Genomic DNA, 19603 nt, shown 5'->3' with positions numbered 1-19603 from the left:
TTGAGGAAAAATCAGTACACACTGCATATCTAAATTGTCTCAAGGCACTCAGTACCATCCCATGCTCAAGTATTGTTAATAAACTCTCCCAGCTAAATGTCAATCCCTGTATAATTTGATGGACAGCAGACTGGCTCACAAACAGAACCCAGGAAATTAGGGTGGGTGGCTCAATATCCTCCAAACATTCTGTCCCCAGTTGTGCACCACATAGCTCTTTCCTTAGGCCACTGCTCTTTGGCATTTACAGTACTTCTTGGAGGTAAAGCCAATGTTAAGGCTAATGGTTCACCATGTTTCTAATGACTGTAAACTAGGTGCCATCATTGAATCTCCAGAGGACACCAAGATTCTCTAAGAGGGCGTTTCCATACAAATATCTGGTGTCAAAAACATGGACTAAAACTAAATGCCAAAAAATGTCTAATAATATTCTTCAGTAAGCATGACATCCCCTGCAACTATCACATTGACAACACATCCCTGAAAATCAATCCATTAGTTAGGATACTGGCAACCTATGTTCATAGGTTCATAGGTTCATACTAGGCTATCTGCCCTAGGGCATTTACAAGCCTAGCCAGAGTGTGTTTGGCTTTCGCCACTCATTTTAAATGAATTTTGCTATGCCCATTTTCGAGGTTAGTATACTGTGCCTCTGTCTAACAGTGACACAGAAGTGATACCCGGAGTAAATCTATGATCTCCCATTCACTCATCAAGATTCCTCTTGAAGAGAGTGAATGAGGGACTCTGCCTAACCTGGACTGGGATTTTATTCCAGAGTGAAGGGAGCCTCTGGGTTATGAATCTGTCCCTCCAGCATGTCCTATTTATTTCAGTGCTGAGGTTCAAGTCTCTCGAGCGTGTAGTTCGATGGTATTTGGATTTTCTGAGGTGCAGCATGTCCATTAATTCCAGGTTGGACATGGCTTTATACGTCAGGCACAGATCGCCTCTGAGCAGGCGGTATGCCACTGAGTAGAGCTGGAGTTTCTTTAACCGGGCAGCATATGGCATCTGTTTGAGCCCTTTGATCCTCTTGGTGAGGTACTTTTGGGGTCTTTCCAGTTGCTGCAGGTGTCTGGTAAGGTACATCCCAAAAGGGGCATTGTACTCAATTATGGGCCTGATGAGGGATGAGTAAAGAGGCACAATGACCTCCCCTGATCTAGATGTGAATCCCTTCATGATTAGGTGGGCTATATAAAATGTTTTTCTAACCTCTTTGGCCACGTGGTTGTTAAATGAGAGATTGCTATCAACTTGGGTCCCCAGGTCCCTAATTACTTCTTCCGTACTTAATGGATTACCATCTATGTGGTAATTTGTGGGCACTTTGTTTTTGCCGAAGGGGATGACTATACACCTTTTGGCATTTAGCTTGAGGCCATGGCTCTGGCACCAGTTGTCTGTTTCTATGAGGCCCTTTTGTAGGATGCTTGTGTCAGCTGGAGAGTCGATTATGGCACCCAGTTTTCAGTCATCTCTGAACTTGGTCAGCCACAGTCCTTCCATGTTGGCCTGTACCTCCGAGAAATATATACCGAACAAGAGAGGTCCCAGGACTGAGCCTTGTGGGATGCCACTCGTAACTGGTTTGGAGTCTGACATGGCTCCAGCAATTCTAATGATGTGGGTTCTGTCCTTGAGCCAGTTTGCAACCCATCTAGTGACATAGGGGTTTATATTTAAGCTGGCGAGATTATCTATAATGCCCGATTGGGGTATTGTATTGAAGGCTTTTGCGAGGTCCTGGTAGGCTGTGTGGACCACCTTCCCCTCGTCAATGACCTTGGAGACTGTTTCAAAGAAATCGACCAGGTTTAAGAGGCAGGATCTCCCCTTAACAAAGCTGAACTGGGTAGGATCCAGTGTCTGTAGGTCCCCAATATCTTTATTTATGAGGTCCATGATGATCCTTTCCATAGCTTTGCAGACCAAGCTAGTCAGGCTTATGGGGCGATAGTTTCCAGGATCCGTTGAGGCACCACCTTTGTGGAGGCACCACCTTTGTGGAGAGGGACCACTGTTGCTGTACACCACTCTTTGGGTACATATCCTGTAGTAAGGCTGAGATTGAACAGTAGTTTTATGTTTGGGTTTAGTTCTTCTTGGAGTTCATGTAGGACGCAGCCCGGGACACCGTCTGGTCCCATTGATGCTGCGTTTTTTACTTTGGAGAGGGCGGCTCTTACCTGAGCATCTGAGATGTCAGGGGGGCAGCACTCTGCTGGGATAGATATGTAGACAGTAAACTGTCCTTTGAGTGTGATGTTTCCAGTATTCTAAGAAACACAGCACAGCTTATTAGTAAGGGTAGGATGTCCAGGTCCAGAGATGTGATCATTCCACTAGATTTGGCACTTGTTGGACCAATCACTGAGTATAAAGCCCATTTTGGCATTTACTTGTCCAGATGCTTAACACAACTCTAACATAACAATCATGCCATTTTTTTCAACAAGAAAATCAAGGGTCTAAATCATACAAACTACACTGACGTCTTCAAGCCTTGACCCCATTTTTGGTATCATACAGGTAGCTGAGGGGGTGACCTCTACCTCTCATACCGAGCCTCAGCAGATCCTATTCTCTCAGACCTATTGCACATCTGTAATACCAATGATGGCATAAACACCTGCTCAAGAGATCATAATCTCTTCTGCAACATAAATTGAACATGTTGGAGGGATAGATATGTATCACAGAGAATTTGACGTCTTTGGAATTGTCTTCATCTCCACATAAAACAAAGCACTTGTCTTACTGTATTCAAGTGTAATCTGGATGAATATATGGGAAATCACAGATTAATCCATGGAGAAGCACCCTTGTTCATAGGTTCATAGGTGTGTAATAGGCTAATGGCCCTGGAGCCTTTACAAGCCTAGCCCATAGAAGTGCCCTGGCATTGTGCCGCCCGATGTTACTTATGTAAAAGGGTAATGTGTAAATGTTATTAACTGCTATGAGCTATTCATATTTAAATGGCTAAAATAAAAAAAAATAATTAGAAAAAAATCACAAGAATGCATGGCTGGACTTCTAAATATCCTTCAGAGTCAGTAGTCTAGTAAATAACTTATGAAACTGCAAGACGTTATGGAAAGATTATAGTATTTGAGGTGGACACAGATCTGATCTGAAGAGAATGTATAGATAATCTGAGCACAATACTGACCATTATTTCTATTGCAGTTAACTACTCAAAACTATTAGGTAGAAAGGGATACTGAATGAACTTACAAGTGATTATGGCAATTAAACATGTATACAATGTATTAGTAGTTTTAAGGTACATTTATGTGATGAAGAGTGCATGTAAATTGTTACTGATGTGCAAGTTGTTTGTTTTAAGCATTGCATATTGCTGTGTGCTGTTTACCTTTGTACCTGCTCAGATTCAAGCCTCCCTTAATGTGACTTGAGCATGTTCATTCTCCGACATTGGAACTAGATTAAGAGCCATCTGGAGAGCTATCATTCAGGCTGATATTAGGCTGCTTTGTGCCATCATTACATCCTGCAAATGTAGGCATATGGTGTAGAATCTTAGACTTCCACTGGGTGTGAAAGGTGCAACCCCACATCACTGCAGAATCAATTTGTAACTGCATGGTCCCATGCATCTATCATGAGGTCTACCACAAACTCAGCTTTGTGGATGCATACCTAACCCTGGATTGTTGCCTATCTCCCAAAGGGTTGTTGCATTGTAGGGTCCTAACCACCCCTCCTCTGTCCACAGGCACATCCTCCCCAGGCTATCTCCAACAGATATCCAAGCTGCTAATTTAAATTGGATTGTTTGATCCATAGCCAGAGCTTTATTCATGCATGCCAGTTCTAAATGGCTTGTTTAAGCATGCTTGAAAAAGATACAGTAACAAAGATATGAGAAGGTTGCTCTGCTGATAAAAGTAAGTTTATCTTTATCAAGTGTAATTGATAACAGAAGGATTGATTACAATGTTTTGTAAACATCAAAAGCAGGTTTTGGAGTTTATCATCATGCGATGTAGGGTCTCCATTCCTTTTTTGTTCCAGTTATCTGCTGAACTGTTTTTTTTAATGTAATATACGTGCTTGACTGTTTACAGCTATAAGCATATGTTATACTCTTATTGAGCAATTTTTTAATTCAATGTAGTTTAGACACAGGCAGATTTGTCCAAAGACACTTTAGTATTGTGGGGGGGATTGAAGAAAATAGTTATAGATTAGGATTTAGTCTAGTAGTAAAATGGTTAGGTAGGTGGAAAAATTAGCTGGAAGAAAGGGTTAAGTTAAGGAGGAAGTACAAAAGAGGAAGTGAGGTTAGAAATGAGCAGTTGCAAAGACTGCTATTACTGGGAAAGGGTAGGAACAGTCTTTTGGTGTGGGAATCTGATCATTTCTTCCCACTCCAGTCCTAGTGAGTTGAAGGTTTAGTGAGGTGGGTTTGGTAGAAGAGGAGGGGTGGTGTAAGAGGGATTTCAGGCTGAACCTCTTTGCTGCTCCCCTTCCCCTTTATTCCTAATGAGGTGAGTGGGGGTACGCTGTCTCATGATTTTCAGATTCATTCTTGAGCAGAATGTATCAGGATAGCTTGGAGCATTTCTGCAACTTTTTATGGATTTTCTCCTTGATCTAATGTATGAATTCCATTCAGTTCATGAACTGAACAATAAATTCAGAAATAATTCATAAATTTCATTGGCATCAACAACAATCATAACACTAATTCAGAGAGCAGTGCAAATGTGCTTTTAAATATTCCTTATGCCATAGACCAGAGACTTCAAACTCATGGCCCTCATACCTCAAGCAATAATTAAGCAACTGCACTACTTTTCTAGCTAGACTTTCTGCATTTCTTTTTGTCTTGGAGGTTATGGCCCTCACTTCAGTTTGCTAGTCCTCACACAGCACCAACGGTTATTTGAGTTTGAGACCCCTGCCATGGATTAAAGTAATTTATTTCTGCTCTGAAATCATCAGAATGCTAGAACTGAAGATTTATATCTTCAAAAGAAAAACTGTTCCTACTCAGAACTCTTTCAGCAGAAGATGGTTAATTCACTGGGGCTAACTCTGTGTATACACACAATAGTATCATGTTGATTAAATGGTTCAAGTTTGCATAGTTATCCTGCTCCCTTTAAATATTCATAGACCATAAAGAATCTTAACCAAATCATCCAGCACTGGTTGGAAAGTAACAGTATCCCACATTAAGCAAAATTTCCATATATATAACTGGAGAAAATTTGCAACCAGTTCTCCCATCGTGGAGACCATTTTTAGAGGTTGCCAAGGAAGTATACTGCTTGATATATAAAGTTTTGATATATAAAGACAGTCTATTCCAAAAATGGGGATTCATTAGGTTAGGATAGGTACTTCTCATATCATATTTTATTGTTAATACGGCAATGTACATTTAGATATCTGGATCATGTATTTGGTTTTCTGTTTATTCTATTTAGGGGTAGGAGTTCAAAGAGTCCTAGGTCATAGAAAGCTAAACAGAGAACACCCTCAGGAATCGGCATGAGACTGAGTAGAGAGCTAAAGCTTTCATTCTATTTCAGTACCTAAGACACTGAGTCCTAAGATCATTTTAGTAAAGAAACACTGTGGATTCTTGAGCTGTTTAGGGGTACTTAGTGAGGTACATGTTGAAGGGGCAACAAACAGATTCGTTTCAACCTGAGAGTAGATTACACATTGCACTGAATAAGTTCTAGTCAGGATGATTCTAGTCTGTTTTGGACTTGTAGTAAAAGTAATACTTTCTTGAGAACCATCTTCTTATATAAAATCGTTTTTATTAATGCATTTATATGTTAATTGTACTCAGTTTCAGTGACTTGTGATGCTGTGCATTTTCTGGTTTCTGGTCAAAGAAAGAGATACCATTAGCAGTAAGTTCAGTACTGAATTTTTTTGTTACTCCTAATTTTACTAACATAGCTGTTTGTCCTTTGAATTAGTCATTACATTATGTTTGTCAGTCTTGCATTTCCTAACTGTAAGTCTGAGTGACTAATTACCAGTTTTAAGTCTCCTTTATAATTATGCTAACATCTTTAATCTATTGCCATGAAAATTTTCCCTTGATTTGCTGATCTGATGGTTCCACCAAATGGGTTTAGTTATAAACCTGTCATTATGCTTTGCATAAGAAGTGCACAGAGGCCTTAGTACATCTATCCAAGAGGGAATACAATTTGGAAATGTCAGCATCAACCTTGTATACAAATTTGCTAGGGTGTTATGCCATTTGTGATTATCGCTATGTTTGTTAAACAGAACAAACAGGTTTTAAATTAATACCTGAATGAAGTGGATTTATTAGAGGCTGTGAAGAAGGTATTCAGGAAGAAGGTCTCAGTGAGATGTTTAGACTTAACTAGGAAGGGGATAATAACATGTTGTGGTACATGGGAGTTTAGTATAATAGTTAAGGTGTTTACTTCAGAGATGCAAATTGTAATGGTTGACACTCACCTTTAGAGGCTTAATGGTATACGAGAATGAATCTTTCTTAGGATGTAAGAGGTCCTGGGTCAAATCCTGGACAAAATCAGTGTTTTAATAGGAAAGTAGTGCTGATGTTTAAGGGAAATAGACTGCCGATGGGCTGCTTTCTGTAAATAAAAATTTAAAACTGGGAGTTGGTATAATGGCCTAAGTATTTACTTCACAGACACAAAGTATAGTGTTTCATCCTCACCACTTACTGGGAAATTGGTTAGGCTTAAAATAGCCCACAACCAGCATCACATGCCATTTAATTTACAAAAACCTCCATCAATCACAATTTTCATAAAAGTCACATGTCAAAATTAATAATTCACTTCTCAGACTTGAAAAAAAACACCTAATACTAAAAAGAAATTGGAATCATTTTATAAGAACTAAAACGTCCATCAAGTATGTTAAATATATTGAAATAAAACTAAAATTAAAGTGTCAGATGAGATGAAATGTCAAACAATGAAAAAACAATGAACATTTGATCTATCATTAAAAAGCAAATAAGACGTTCGCAGGTTGTTGTATAACGTAAACTGGTTAAAATAGCGCAAGTTCACAAAATCAAAATAAACAATTATTATTGTTATTTGAAGGTGGTATAATATTAATCACAATCCCTTGCAGTGATTAACTCCGAGTTTTGGTCATGTTTTTATCAAATTTCACAAGTTAAGAAAATATTAGAATTTCGGGTTTATTTGAGATGAATGAGGTAAGTACCAAGCAATGGTCACTTACAAAGGGTTCATAAAATGTGACTATAGTTAACTTACATGGTCTGTAGATTGGACAACAGTCTATTTCTGAGTGGATTTGTGATGTTGGGTTAGGCTAGGTTTTGGTACCAAACAGGGAAAGAAGAATCTGAAGAAACATGCTGGATGAAGGCTGTAATATAGGGATGGAAAACAATTATCGCTGAAGTCAATACGCTATGACTACATTACTTTGAATTGCTAAGAGTGCTTTAATGTTCAACAGAATACATATGGTAATGATGGAAACACATAGGGGCTATTAGATACTGTTTTTCTAAAGACAGTTTCCTAATAATTATTCATGAACAGCCCACTTTGGTTCAGTGTATATGTCTGATTGCCACAAATCAAAGTAATTGCACAGCAGATATTACTGATAATCTGTAGAAGAAGCCCTAACCACCTACCAAACTAGATAGGAAAAATATAAGTTGATATGAAAGGTATAGTAATTGTTTACATTGCAGCCTTGGATATTAAATAAGCTACAGCTGTTATTCTGTGCTCCTAGTGTTATCCAGTTTACAAACATAGTTCCTTGCTTCTAGAGGTAAACATTCATTGTATAAATCACCAGAATTTGGAAGTCTAGTAATTGTGCTGTAGTTGCCAGTGGTACAGATCACTGACGTTAGAAGAATTCAGTTGATATCAGTGTTATCAGCCATAAACAGTGTGAGGGAAAAATATGGAGAATGCAAATAACAGTTATTCCAGTGGACTTTCAAACTCTAGAGTTGTTAAAGATGGTGTATTGAGACTGTGTTGTAGTAGACAAACAGGGGCTAAGGGGAGATTCAGCGGGTCATCATTTAGTAATGGAAAACAAGATAAAAAGAGGGTATAGAAAGACAGATTATGAGTAAGAAGAACTGAAGCACAAGTTGGAGACAGTGGGTAACTAGAGCTATTATTTGTAGTACCAATAGGAAAAACAATTGGTTAATGCTATTTATACCAATAGGAAAAACAATTGGTTAATGCTATTTATTAATTCATTTATAGTTGGATAAAAAAAAAAAACAAAAGGACCCAATAAGGACGCTGCAGTTTCCAGTTTAAAAACATAGTTTTAATCCACAAAAAGGAAGCACAAGCACTTTCGTAGGTACGAATCTCACTTCTTCAGATACTAACAACTGTACAAACAAGAATGGTTTAAATGCACATACAGAAATACCTGAAGTAATTAAATAGTGACATCACCTTAAAGCTACACTCATATTAAAATATTCAAGACAAAGATATCACACATCTACCTACCTATATGTAACTACACATTAGAATACAGTACTTGAAATATATAAAAAACATTGCAATAAATACTCTACAGAATATGCATAATTATTCACTATATATATACTTATTGCACATATTTTCATCTAGCAAAAGGTCTTTTCTTTACTAGAGGCTTATGGGGAACATACTCTTTCATTCCAAAATCAGCATTGGCTCTCAACCTTACTATCCATTCTGCTTCTAAATTTTCTGTGGCATTTCATATGTCACCACCCCTAATATTCTCGGATGCCCTACTAAGAACTAAAAACTTGAATGTGTGTTCAGAATCAGTTTCATTCACATGTTTGGGTAAAGCACTTAGATTATCCTTCTTATTAATATGGTAAAGATGTTCCCTGATTCTATCTTTTAAGCACCTGTCAGTTTTCCCTACATAAAACTTTTTACATTTTAAACAATGTGCTAAATAAACCACATTTAGTTTCACAGGTAGCATACAATGGAAAATGATATACTCTGTGATAGTGGGGATGTGTAAACTGTGCACATATATCTATAAATTTGCAGAATGAACAACATCCACATGGTCTAGTATCAACTCTTATTGGAGTTCCAACACTACATTTAGGGTAACAAAGTCTCCTTTTCAGGGATAAATTATTCTTAAATAAAAATTTTGGTTCCACATCTATCATCTCCTTAACCTGTTTATCACTGGTTAATATTCCCCAGTATTTCCTTACAATATCCATATACATGCCTACATTTGTAGAATATTCTAAAGGTACTCTCAGCTTAGTAACACTTTTCTTATTATTCAAACATTCTTTCTTGTTCTGAAAAGTAAGGCTTAGCATTAGACTGTCTTAATTTAACAACCTGCTGAATATTATTATTATCCAAAAATGATTCAGTATTCCCTCTAGCCTTCAAATAATTTCTGACAACTTCAGTTTGTTTATGAAAATCATCATCATGCATATTTAGCCTAGAGGCTTTATAAACTTGGCTTTTAACCACATTTTTAAAAATATGCGGTGGATGCATACTGCTCTTGAACAAAAGATGATTAACATGACAAACTTTTTTATTCTGTTTGGTGTACATTTCTCTACTATTCTTGACTACTATTGACACATCTAAGAAATTCAATTTTCTGAATGTACTGTTGTAAACTTCAAATAAAAAGTACTACTGTTGATGTACCCTTCAAATCTCCATAGCTCATAACATAAAAAGATCATCTACAAACCTTCTCATAAACAATATATATTTTTTTAAATGGTCCCTGTAACATAAATTCTGTTTCCCATATGACCATTACTGCATTGGCATAGCTATTGGCATATGAAATTAAGATGTAGCCATACTACTGACTATCAATGAGATAAGTGATATAAGTGGTCAGACTCCCCAACTGAGGTCTGCGGAGAGGACATTCTACTTAGGATATACTGCAGAAAGTCCATACTTCTCAACTGTACCTCATTTTGAGTCTTAAAAGTGCTATGTTATTTGCTGTTCCACCTTGAAAGGGTTTGTGATTCATTAATTTTTTTAAGAATTATTTAACAATTGTCCATGGTAAATAAGATAAGATTCCTTTATTGTCATTGCACAGTACAGTGAAATTTGTAGCAATACTCCTAAGGTGCATTCACGTATAATTTATTGAACATTTCTTTACCAGGAAAGTCCTACTTGGAACAAGCAACTTCACAGTTGAGGCCCAGGGAGAAATGCTCCAGACGCATGTCTTTGTAATGTGAGAGGAAATTGAAGCACCCAGAGGAAACTCACATGAACCCAGAGAGGACAGACAGACTTCACAGAAGGCAACCCAGCCAAGAATTGAACCAGAGAACCTCTTGCTGTGAGGCGATAATGTTAACTGCTGCACCACTGGGCTGTCCAGTAATGAACATGAATAAATAAGAGAATAAATACAATACAATACCAAACAATACAATATAATGCAATGCAATGCAGTAAACAACCAAGTTATTGCACTTAGTATATTGCACATGAAAGGAATAAGGTAAGATGCACAGGAATGTAAACATATACCTTATAGTGAAAATGAGTATTATCTGTACTCAGTGTGAGTGTCTAGCATTGTTCGTTTCATGTATGGCTCTGGGATAGAAACTGTTCTTAAGTCTGTTTGAGATGGAATGGACTTGAACCATCTGCCAGAAGGCAGCAGCTCAGACAGGTGATGTCCATGGTTGGATAGGTCTTTCAAGATGTTGGTTGCCCTGCTGAGACAGCGAGAGCTGAAAAGTTCCTCCAAAGAGGGCAATGAGCAGGCAATGATTTTCTGGACAGAGTTACTGATCATTTGAAGGCCCTTCCTGTCTGCCACCGAGCTGTTGGCAAAGCACAGGGAAATGCAATATGTCAGCAATGCATACTTTCAACAAAATAATGGTAAAAAGACACTAGTAGCTTCTTCTGCAGGTTGTTTTTCTAGAGGATTATAAGAAAATGACGTTTCTGCTGTGCCTTCTTGACTGTCTCTATGGTATTTATGGACCAAGAGAGAGATCTTTGCCACATGTACACCTAGAAACTTGAAGGCAGGATCCCTTTCCTCACAGTCTCTATTAACATATATTAGTTTGTGATCTGTGTTGTGCTTCAGAAATCTATTATGAGCTCTTTTGTTTTGGCAGCAATCAGAGCATGGTTGTTCTCATACACCATGCAGCCAGTTTTTGAACCGCTATATGCTGTATCATGTTCTTCTGAAATATGTCCAACCACTGTGCTGCAAACTTAATGATGGCATTAGTAGAATGAGAAGGGACACAGTCATGGGTGTAAAGAGTACACAGAAGGAGGCTCAGCACACATCCTTTTGGGACACCAGTGTTTAGCCTGAGAGTGGAGGAGAGCTGTGGGCCTAGTCTAACCATCTGAGGATGGTTAGTCAAAAATTCTTTAATCCAATGGCAGGTAGGTTCTAAAACTCCTAGGCTAGTGAATTTAGTGACCAGTCTATCCAGGACAACTGTATTAAAGGCTGAGCTAAAGTCTACAAACAGCAGCCTCACATAGCTCCCCTGCTGCTTAAGATGGCAAAGTGCAGTGTGTAAGGCAGTGGAGATGGGATCCGCTGTAGATCTATTTGCCCTGTAACTGGAGCCTATCCTTGATGTGTTGCAGAGCCAGTTGTTCAAAACACTTCATGATGACTGGAGTTAGTGCCACTGGATGGTAATCACTGAGGCTGCTGATAGGTTACTTTGGCAGTGGAATGATTGTAGTTGACTTCAAACATGATGGAATAGTAGACTTCAACAGAAACAGGTTGAAGATTTTGTGAAGACCCCACAGAGTTGGTATGCAGATTCTTTCATCAACCATCCCATCACTACATCAGGGCCAGTAGTCTTTCTTAGATTAACTGCTCTTACATCATGCTCTAACTTGTACTGTGAAGGTGTGGTTGTAGGAGGTTGATATAGATGACATGAGACTGCTGTGGCCTATCTGCAATTGTCCCAGTTAGCTCTTTCAAAGCAACCCTGTAGTTGCGAAAGTGCACATTCAGGCCATATTTTAACAATCTCTGTAGTAATTTGGTCTTTTCTTTTAACAGCAGTGTATGTTGGAGTCAAAAGTATGGACAACTGGTCTGACTGGCCTAGATGAGGCAACTGTTTTGCCCTATATCCATCCTTGATATTTGAGTAGGCATTGTCCAGTGTATTTTCCTCCCTGGTTCCACATTTGATGTTTTGATGAAATTTGAGGAGAACTGACTTTAAGTCCATCTGACTGAAATCACCAGCTATGATATGAATAGCTTCAGGATGGATGTTTTGTTGCAAGTTAATGATGTCAAACAGGTGACCTAGAGCTGCGCTACCATTAGCATCTGATGGAATGTAAACAGCTATAAGTATGAAAGAAGTGAACTATTGAGGTAAATAAAAGGGCCTGCATTTTATTGTCATTATATATATATATATATATATATATATATATATATATATATATATATATATATATATATATAAATGTGATGGGTTACAGATAGGAAAAATAGTTAGCTATATAGATGTCACTTTGACTATTAGGAACAATAAGATGGTAACTAACATACATAGAAAGGGAATTGGAGATTATAATATTTTGGATAGTAGTAGTTCCCATCCACCACCTACTTTTAAGGCACTACCTTATAATGAATTATTGAGAGACAGCAGGCTATGTAATGATGAAATGGGCCTAGAAAAGGAAATAATAAAAACACGTATTAACTTCAAGCAAAGGGGTATGATGAAAATGTTATTTTAGATGCCCTTCATAAAATAATAGATACCAGCTTACTTCATAATAGGCCTTTAGTAAATAAGTTAAATATTAATAGAGAATGTAATACTGTGCAGGAGTGTAGAAAAGTCTATTTTGTTACTGTATATAATATCTTAAGTGAGAAAAATCATTGATACCATTAGATATTATTGGCCCTACTTAATTAATATGGAAGGGGTAAAAAATCTTTGTAGAACTGTAAATATCTCTTTCAAGAGAAGTAGAAATATCAATATGGTGGCACACAATGGATTTGTTTCACCTGGTGAAAAATTAAATCTGCAGGTTTTGGAATTTGGCACCTTCCCTTGTGGAAGGTGTTCGGTTTGCTCCAACGTTACCAAATGTTTTGAAAAAATAAATGGGTAAAATTCAGTTCCACTTCTGCTTTTTTATGTATAACTAAATCAGTGGTATACGCTTTGTCTTGCCCCTGTAACTTGTTTTATATAGGGGAGATTGAAAGAATATTCAAGTTACGGTTGCAAGAACATATTAGAGACATAAAAAACAATAATACTATGAGCCCTATAGCTTTACATTTTTTTACTAATTATAGCAGTGATTTTTAACTGTTAAAAGCTTGTATTTTGGAACATATATCAGAAACAGATGAAGTGTTAATAAAAAAGAACTTATTGTATAAAGAGACTTTATATATTTTAAAATGTAATACATTATCTCCAGCAAGTCTAAATATTGAATGTAACTGGAGAGTGTTTCTTTAATATATATATATGATTATTTTAATTGATGGTTGATTAATTAGATGATTGATTATTTGCATTTAAGTGAATATATGTGTGTGTGTGTGTGTGTGTGTGTGTGTGTGTATGTATATATGTATACATATATATATATATATATATATATATATATATATATATATATATATATATATATATATATATAGATGTATGGTGTGGCATATTTTGTAACTCCAGAAAGGCTGTGCCGAGGCGCCAGAATGTTATTCAGTGTGAATAAACTATTTAATACAAGATTGGTGGCATCTTTTTTGCTGGCTTTGTAGTCTAGTGTGTTCTTGCTATTTCCTCTGGTATGTTATATGAGTGTAAGAATTCACTTGTAACAGGCTTGATTGCATTGAAATCCAATCTGCAAGAGATCTTGCCGACTGTATTTAAGATCAGTCTGACTGAACTTAACAGTTAAGAACATACGTATGAACACAAAAACACAGAAAACAAGTACTGAGAAGGACAGCATAGACCTAGTGACTGTGTGCACCACAATCTTGAAAAAAATAATAACACCGGACTGTGCTCATTCATTAAAATAACTCTTTTTAACTATAAAGAAACTGTAAATAACCATGGTGTGAACTTCCTAGCTGAAGTTGTTAAAAATGTTCCACATTCTGTCCATTTGTTCCACATTGTGAGAGGTAGTATTCCACCATCTGTCCATTTGTTCCACATTGTGGAAGGTAGTGTTTCACAGTTTGTCCATTTGCTTCACATTGTGAGAGGTAGTATTCCACAGTTTGTCCATTTGTTCTACATTGTGAGAGGTGCATGTATCTGTGGATATGAATCTGACTTCCACATAAACTCTCAATCTTCTGTCTGTAAAATGTGGAACACCACCTCTCAAAGTGTAAAACAAGTGGACAAAATGTGGAACACTACCTCTCACAATGCGGGACAAATTAACATTTTTTGAATGGGTCATGAGATGTGATGGTGGTGCCCAAGGATTACCTTGTCTAGGACAATAAGCAGATTGAGATTAGTGACTACAGTTCTGAATGGTTCTGAATGTATTCATCCCAACATCAGGTGTCAGGAAGAAGAGTCATCAGCCTGTGCATATTGTAACTTTGGTTAAGAAGCTACAGTGACAAGGTAAAGAAAATGTGAAAAGAATTGTAGGGGAATATGAAAATTCAGTATTATTCTAGCAAAAGAATGTATATAATTTGGCATGGATAGATAAACCATGATCTTGATAATAAATTAAGTAATCTAATGGTGAGTAAAAGAAAAACACCATTAAAATGACACCTACCCCATATCAAAAGTATCTTTAGATAATGCATTTTTAAGACGTTTGGATGAAGTATTTCATTAATATTGTTTAATGTTTTTGTGTGTGTGTGTGTGTGTGTGTGTGTGTGTGTGTGTGTGTGTGTGTGTGTGTGTGTGTGTGTGTGTGTGTGTATTAGAGGTTATGGTTTTAATTATATCCTTTTTCTTTGCCTAACAGATATTGTTTTAAATTTTCGAACATCATACGTCAGCAAGTCTGGCCAGGTTATATTTGAAGCACGATCTATCTGTATCCATTATGTTACTACCTGGTTCATCATTGATTTAATTGCTGCATTACCATTTGATCTTCTGTATGCATTTAATGTCACAGTGGTAAGTATGGTATGTATTCTTTATTAATCTTTATTTTTATATTGTTATTTTTCCCAAATATATTTTATGTTACTTAAAATCTATTACCAACCATTCTATCTATGAAAGTATTTTGTAAGGGGATGAATATTTTAAAAATAATGTATTAAATTGTATTTACTAACTGAAGAATTGCAGAAAAAAATGGACAGATTCTGCTTCAGGGGATTTATATTCTTGAATAAGCTGGTCAACTACTTTCATTAAAGGTAACCATCATTGATTTACAAGAATAGAGTGTAAGCATATTATGCATGAAGAAAATGTATCAAATACAAAACTGCAATCCTTGTGAATAAAATACATTTTCCTTTCCTGGGGTGCAATGATCTTGGAGTAGATTACACTATGGAGAAAGAGAAGCAGGGACAAATTCCTCACTGTGGGTTGTTTGGACATGTTTTTAAATAGACCCAGTCCTATTTGACCTTCTACTTTTTCATGAAACCAGTGTCTCTACAAACAGCTGCAATAATATTCTAAAGTTACGCCAACAAATAAACATGATGTGTAGTAAAGTTATGTTCCTAACTCAATGTATTTATAGCATATGCAATAAACAGAACTGTGGACAATAAAGACTCCCTTGAAAATGTACATACACACAATGTCTTCCCAGAAACTTTATTATGATTAAGCACTTTCATCCTCTTAGACAGGACTTCATCAGAATCAAATATCATTATAAATAATGGCTTTTTATACCTATAATTCTATACTGATTAGTTAATTAAAAAATAAACTCGTGTAATAAGTTTAAAGGGCAAGCTACACAAAAATAACCAAATTGATTAAAACTGAACCATAATATTTACTATATCAATACAAATATAATACCTACAATTCAACATTAAAATCATTGTACACTAGAAAAAGTTTAAAAAAAATTCGACAGCAAGTAATTTTTCCTTAAAAATTTTAAATATATACAACTACACAAATGTTGAAGCTTGTAAAGAACATTTCTTGTTGTTGTCCAAAGGATGAAATGTGCCCCCACTACAGATTTTAAACTAGTGGACACTTTGGTAGAGATCAAATTATATTTTAGGAAACTGAATTTAGCTGTTCTTTTTAAGGACAAAAAAAAAAGAGGGCAACAGCTTGACCATAAAGAAAAAAAGTAGTTTTAATCCCCCCTACACCTGTCATTGTCAGTTTTGGAGAAAATCATCATAGAGGACTTATATAAAACGTATGATAAGGTTAATGGAAAAAAAGTAGAAGAACGTATATAATTTAACTAAAACTGAATGGTGCATGTTTCAAAAGTTATGTTACAACACATCCATTTGAGTTATGAAACCGGATAAGGTAGGGGGTATAGATTTATTTGATAAATTTGAGAACCTTAAAACTATGTATGAAATTTTAAATGACACTGAGACTTATGAGTCAGTTTCTATCAATGAGATTAACATAGCTCATCAAAGAGTGGCTCTATTCTTAGAAGAAAATATATCAGATCAAAGTATCTCCACCGATATCTACAATTTCCTAAAAGACAAGAATCCAGTTATTGCAACTATATTTGGTGTCTCAAAGGTTCATAAAAATGTTTTAAAACCACTCTTCCACCCTACAGTTTCTGGTAGTAAATGTAAAACATTCTCATATGGAGTAGTCATTGGCAAAATGGTTACAACGCACATATACTAATGTACTATACTTTTCAAAAGATTCTTGGAACTTTTTAGGGCATTTAAAAGACAAATTATGGAAAAATGATTAGATTCTTTTGATCATAGATGTTACTGATTTATTTACTTCAATATCCAAGAATGAAAAGTTGGAAATTTTTTACAATAGTATTGTCAAATATTTGAACCTAGAATGGGAAAAGATACACTTAATATTTGAATTCATGATGACAGTTTTGGACAACAACTTTATATATTCTGAAGGGGAATACTTTAGGAAAATAAAAGGACTGTCTATGGGGGCATCATGTGCCCCCATTTTTACAAATTTAATTCTAACAGAGGAAAATAGTTATGTCTTTAATAGTGAGTTTACAGGAAAATTTAAGTTATATGTCCATTTTTTGGACAATGTTTTTGTCCTTTGCAAAGGAACCACTACTGAGATTGATAATTTTGTTAAATATTTGAATAGTACTTGTTCATTCTTAAAGTTTACACACACCTATAATCAACAAGGGATTTCTTATTTAGACACTTATATTTTGCATTCCAGAAACTGGTTTAAATCCAGCATTTATTGAAAACCAACTTTTAGTAACTCCTATCTTGAATATTCTAGCTGCCACCCAACTACTCAGAAGAAGAGTATACTGAAGGGACAATGTATTAGAGCAGCAAGAATGACTTCTATTTATGATGACATAGTCAAGGAATTAGATAAAGTGGGGGGTATGTTTTTGGAAAGAAGATACCCCCAAAAGTTGGTTAAAGCATTTGTCAATTATGTATTGTCCCAATGGGGTAAAACTTATAAACCTTTATTGTGAATAGGACTCAAACTTCTTTCAGATACAAGAAAGGACAATATCTTTCATAGAGCTTTGGTACTCAAATTTAGTCCTTATATAAAGGAGATTACAAATGTTTCCCAAAAAAGTGGAATATAATTCAGAGATTAATAAGTATTTAGGTGAAACACCTATATTTGTGTAAAAACAGGGGCTAATTTGAAGAACAATTTAGAAAATGTGAAGTCTAATTTTAAATCTAACACAGTGACTCCACAAGGTATAAGAAAATGTGGCTCATGTAGTCAATGTCCTTTCATATTCAACAATGCAAATTTAATCTTGGATAATATTAACAAGACCAAAATTCACTTCAAGAATGGGAATTGTGGTACAAGACGTATTACATATTTGGTTAAGTGCATGTCCTGTCCAGCTTTTTATGTTGGAAAAACCAGCAGGGTACTAAAAATAGAATATATGAACACTTGTACCAAATCAAGAAACAAAACACTAACAATGATTTATATAGACACTTGGCCATAAGTTTGGAATGCCACACATTCAAATTTGCCATACTGGAGAAGTTAATAGTCAGTCCAAGGGATGGTGATTTAAAAACACTTTTAGAGAGGTGAGGTGGCAGTTGTTGTTAAATGCTTCTTGCCCCCCAGGAATTAATGACAATATCCCCCTACAACCTATTTTAGAGCTTAGGGATTAATATAATTTTAATATTTTTACAGGTGGATCTTCCAGAAGCCTTTGTGTGACTGTTTAGTTCTTGAACTATTTTATTTATAAGTGTTCTTTTAAAAAAAAATTAAAACCTTTTTCTAGTGTACAATGATTTTAATGTTGAATTTTAGGTATTATATTTGTATTGATATAGTAAGTAATACAGTCATTTTTTAACCAATTTGGTTATTTTTGTATAGCTTGCCCTTTAAACATATCACAAGCGTTTATTGTTTAATTAACTAATTAGTATAGCCTCATGGGTATAAAAAGGCATTATTTGTAATGGTATTTGATTCTGATGAAGTCCTGTCTAAGAGGATAAAAACGCTTAATTATAATAACATTTCTGGGAAGGCATTGTGTTTATGTACGTTTCAAGGGAGTCTTTATTGTCCGCAGTTCTGTTTATAGCCAGTAACAGCAAACACTTTTACTTTTGGTTTTGTGGAGTTTCATTTAGTGTCACTACGTGTGTGTGCGTATTTAGCATATGTAATAAGTTACAATTGCAGGTCAAAGTACTACTTTGCTTTTAAGGCTAGTCTTGATGATTGGATGGATAGACACAGATTTACCCCAGAATTATCATGTACAGGCCTACATAATCTGGGAAGTAAACAGTACTATGTTTTCATAAAGGGTAGCAAGAGCTTTCACCATGTACTTAAATCTTTATATGGCTAGACATCTTATGGTCCCCAGGATTGCATTTTTAGTACTGTTCTTTTGTTTTTATGTCCCACAAAAAGATACAGATTACAAATGACATTTCATTTTTCAAAGCTTAGGACAGTTTCACTGATATTGTTCATAGTCATACTATACATCTTTTAAGTTACACAAAAATGTGTCTATGATACAGTTCATACAGACAGTGTGCTTAAGATTAGCTGTTGTGACTCTGAATATTTTCTTACTGCACTTCAAATGTTTCTATTACTTCTGCAGTGAGGCTATTCTTATGACAGAGAAATATCAGAAATGATAAAATATCACTTGAGAAAAAGCACTGATGCTGCTTGCATAGTGTAAAAGAATATAAATAGTATAGTTACTAATGTTAGATGTACAAATGATGTTAAAAATATCATATCAATTGTAACAAACACATCAGCTTTTACACGAGTGACACAGAGCAGCAGTATTGTTGCTTCTAC

The 19603-nt window shown here is 35.7% G+C and overlaps 1 protein-coding gene across 1 annotated transcript in view; it reads left to right on the top strand.

Moving 5' to 3' along the window:
• The window catches only part of LOC122797701 (potassium voltage-gated channel subfamily H member 8-like), a 1282601-nt gene extending 1264123 nt beyond the window's left edge, over positions 1 to 18478 (top strand). The window contains exons 6-7 of the mRNA XM_044066236.1: positions 15078 to 15244; positions 18452 to 18478. Coding sequence (XP_043922171.1) covers positions 15078 to 15244; positions 18452 to 18478 — 194 coding nt within the window. The remainder of the gene's footprint in view (positions 1 to 15077; positions 15245 to 18451) is intronic.
• Positions 18479 to 19603: the final 1125 nt, after the last annotated feature.

The sequence above is a fragment of the Protopterus annectens genome, chromosome 3.part1, assembly GCF_019279795.1.
Source record: "Protopterus annectens isolate FY-2018-M chromosome 3.part1, PAN1.0, whole genome shotgun sequence".
Lineage (NCBI taxonomy): Eukaryota > Metazoa > Chordata > Ceratodontiformes > Protopteridae > Protopterus > Protopterus annectens.
Note: the sequence above shows the minus strand (reverse complement) of the source record. Positions and strands in the feature narration are given on the sequence as shown.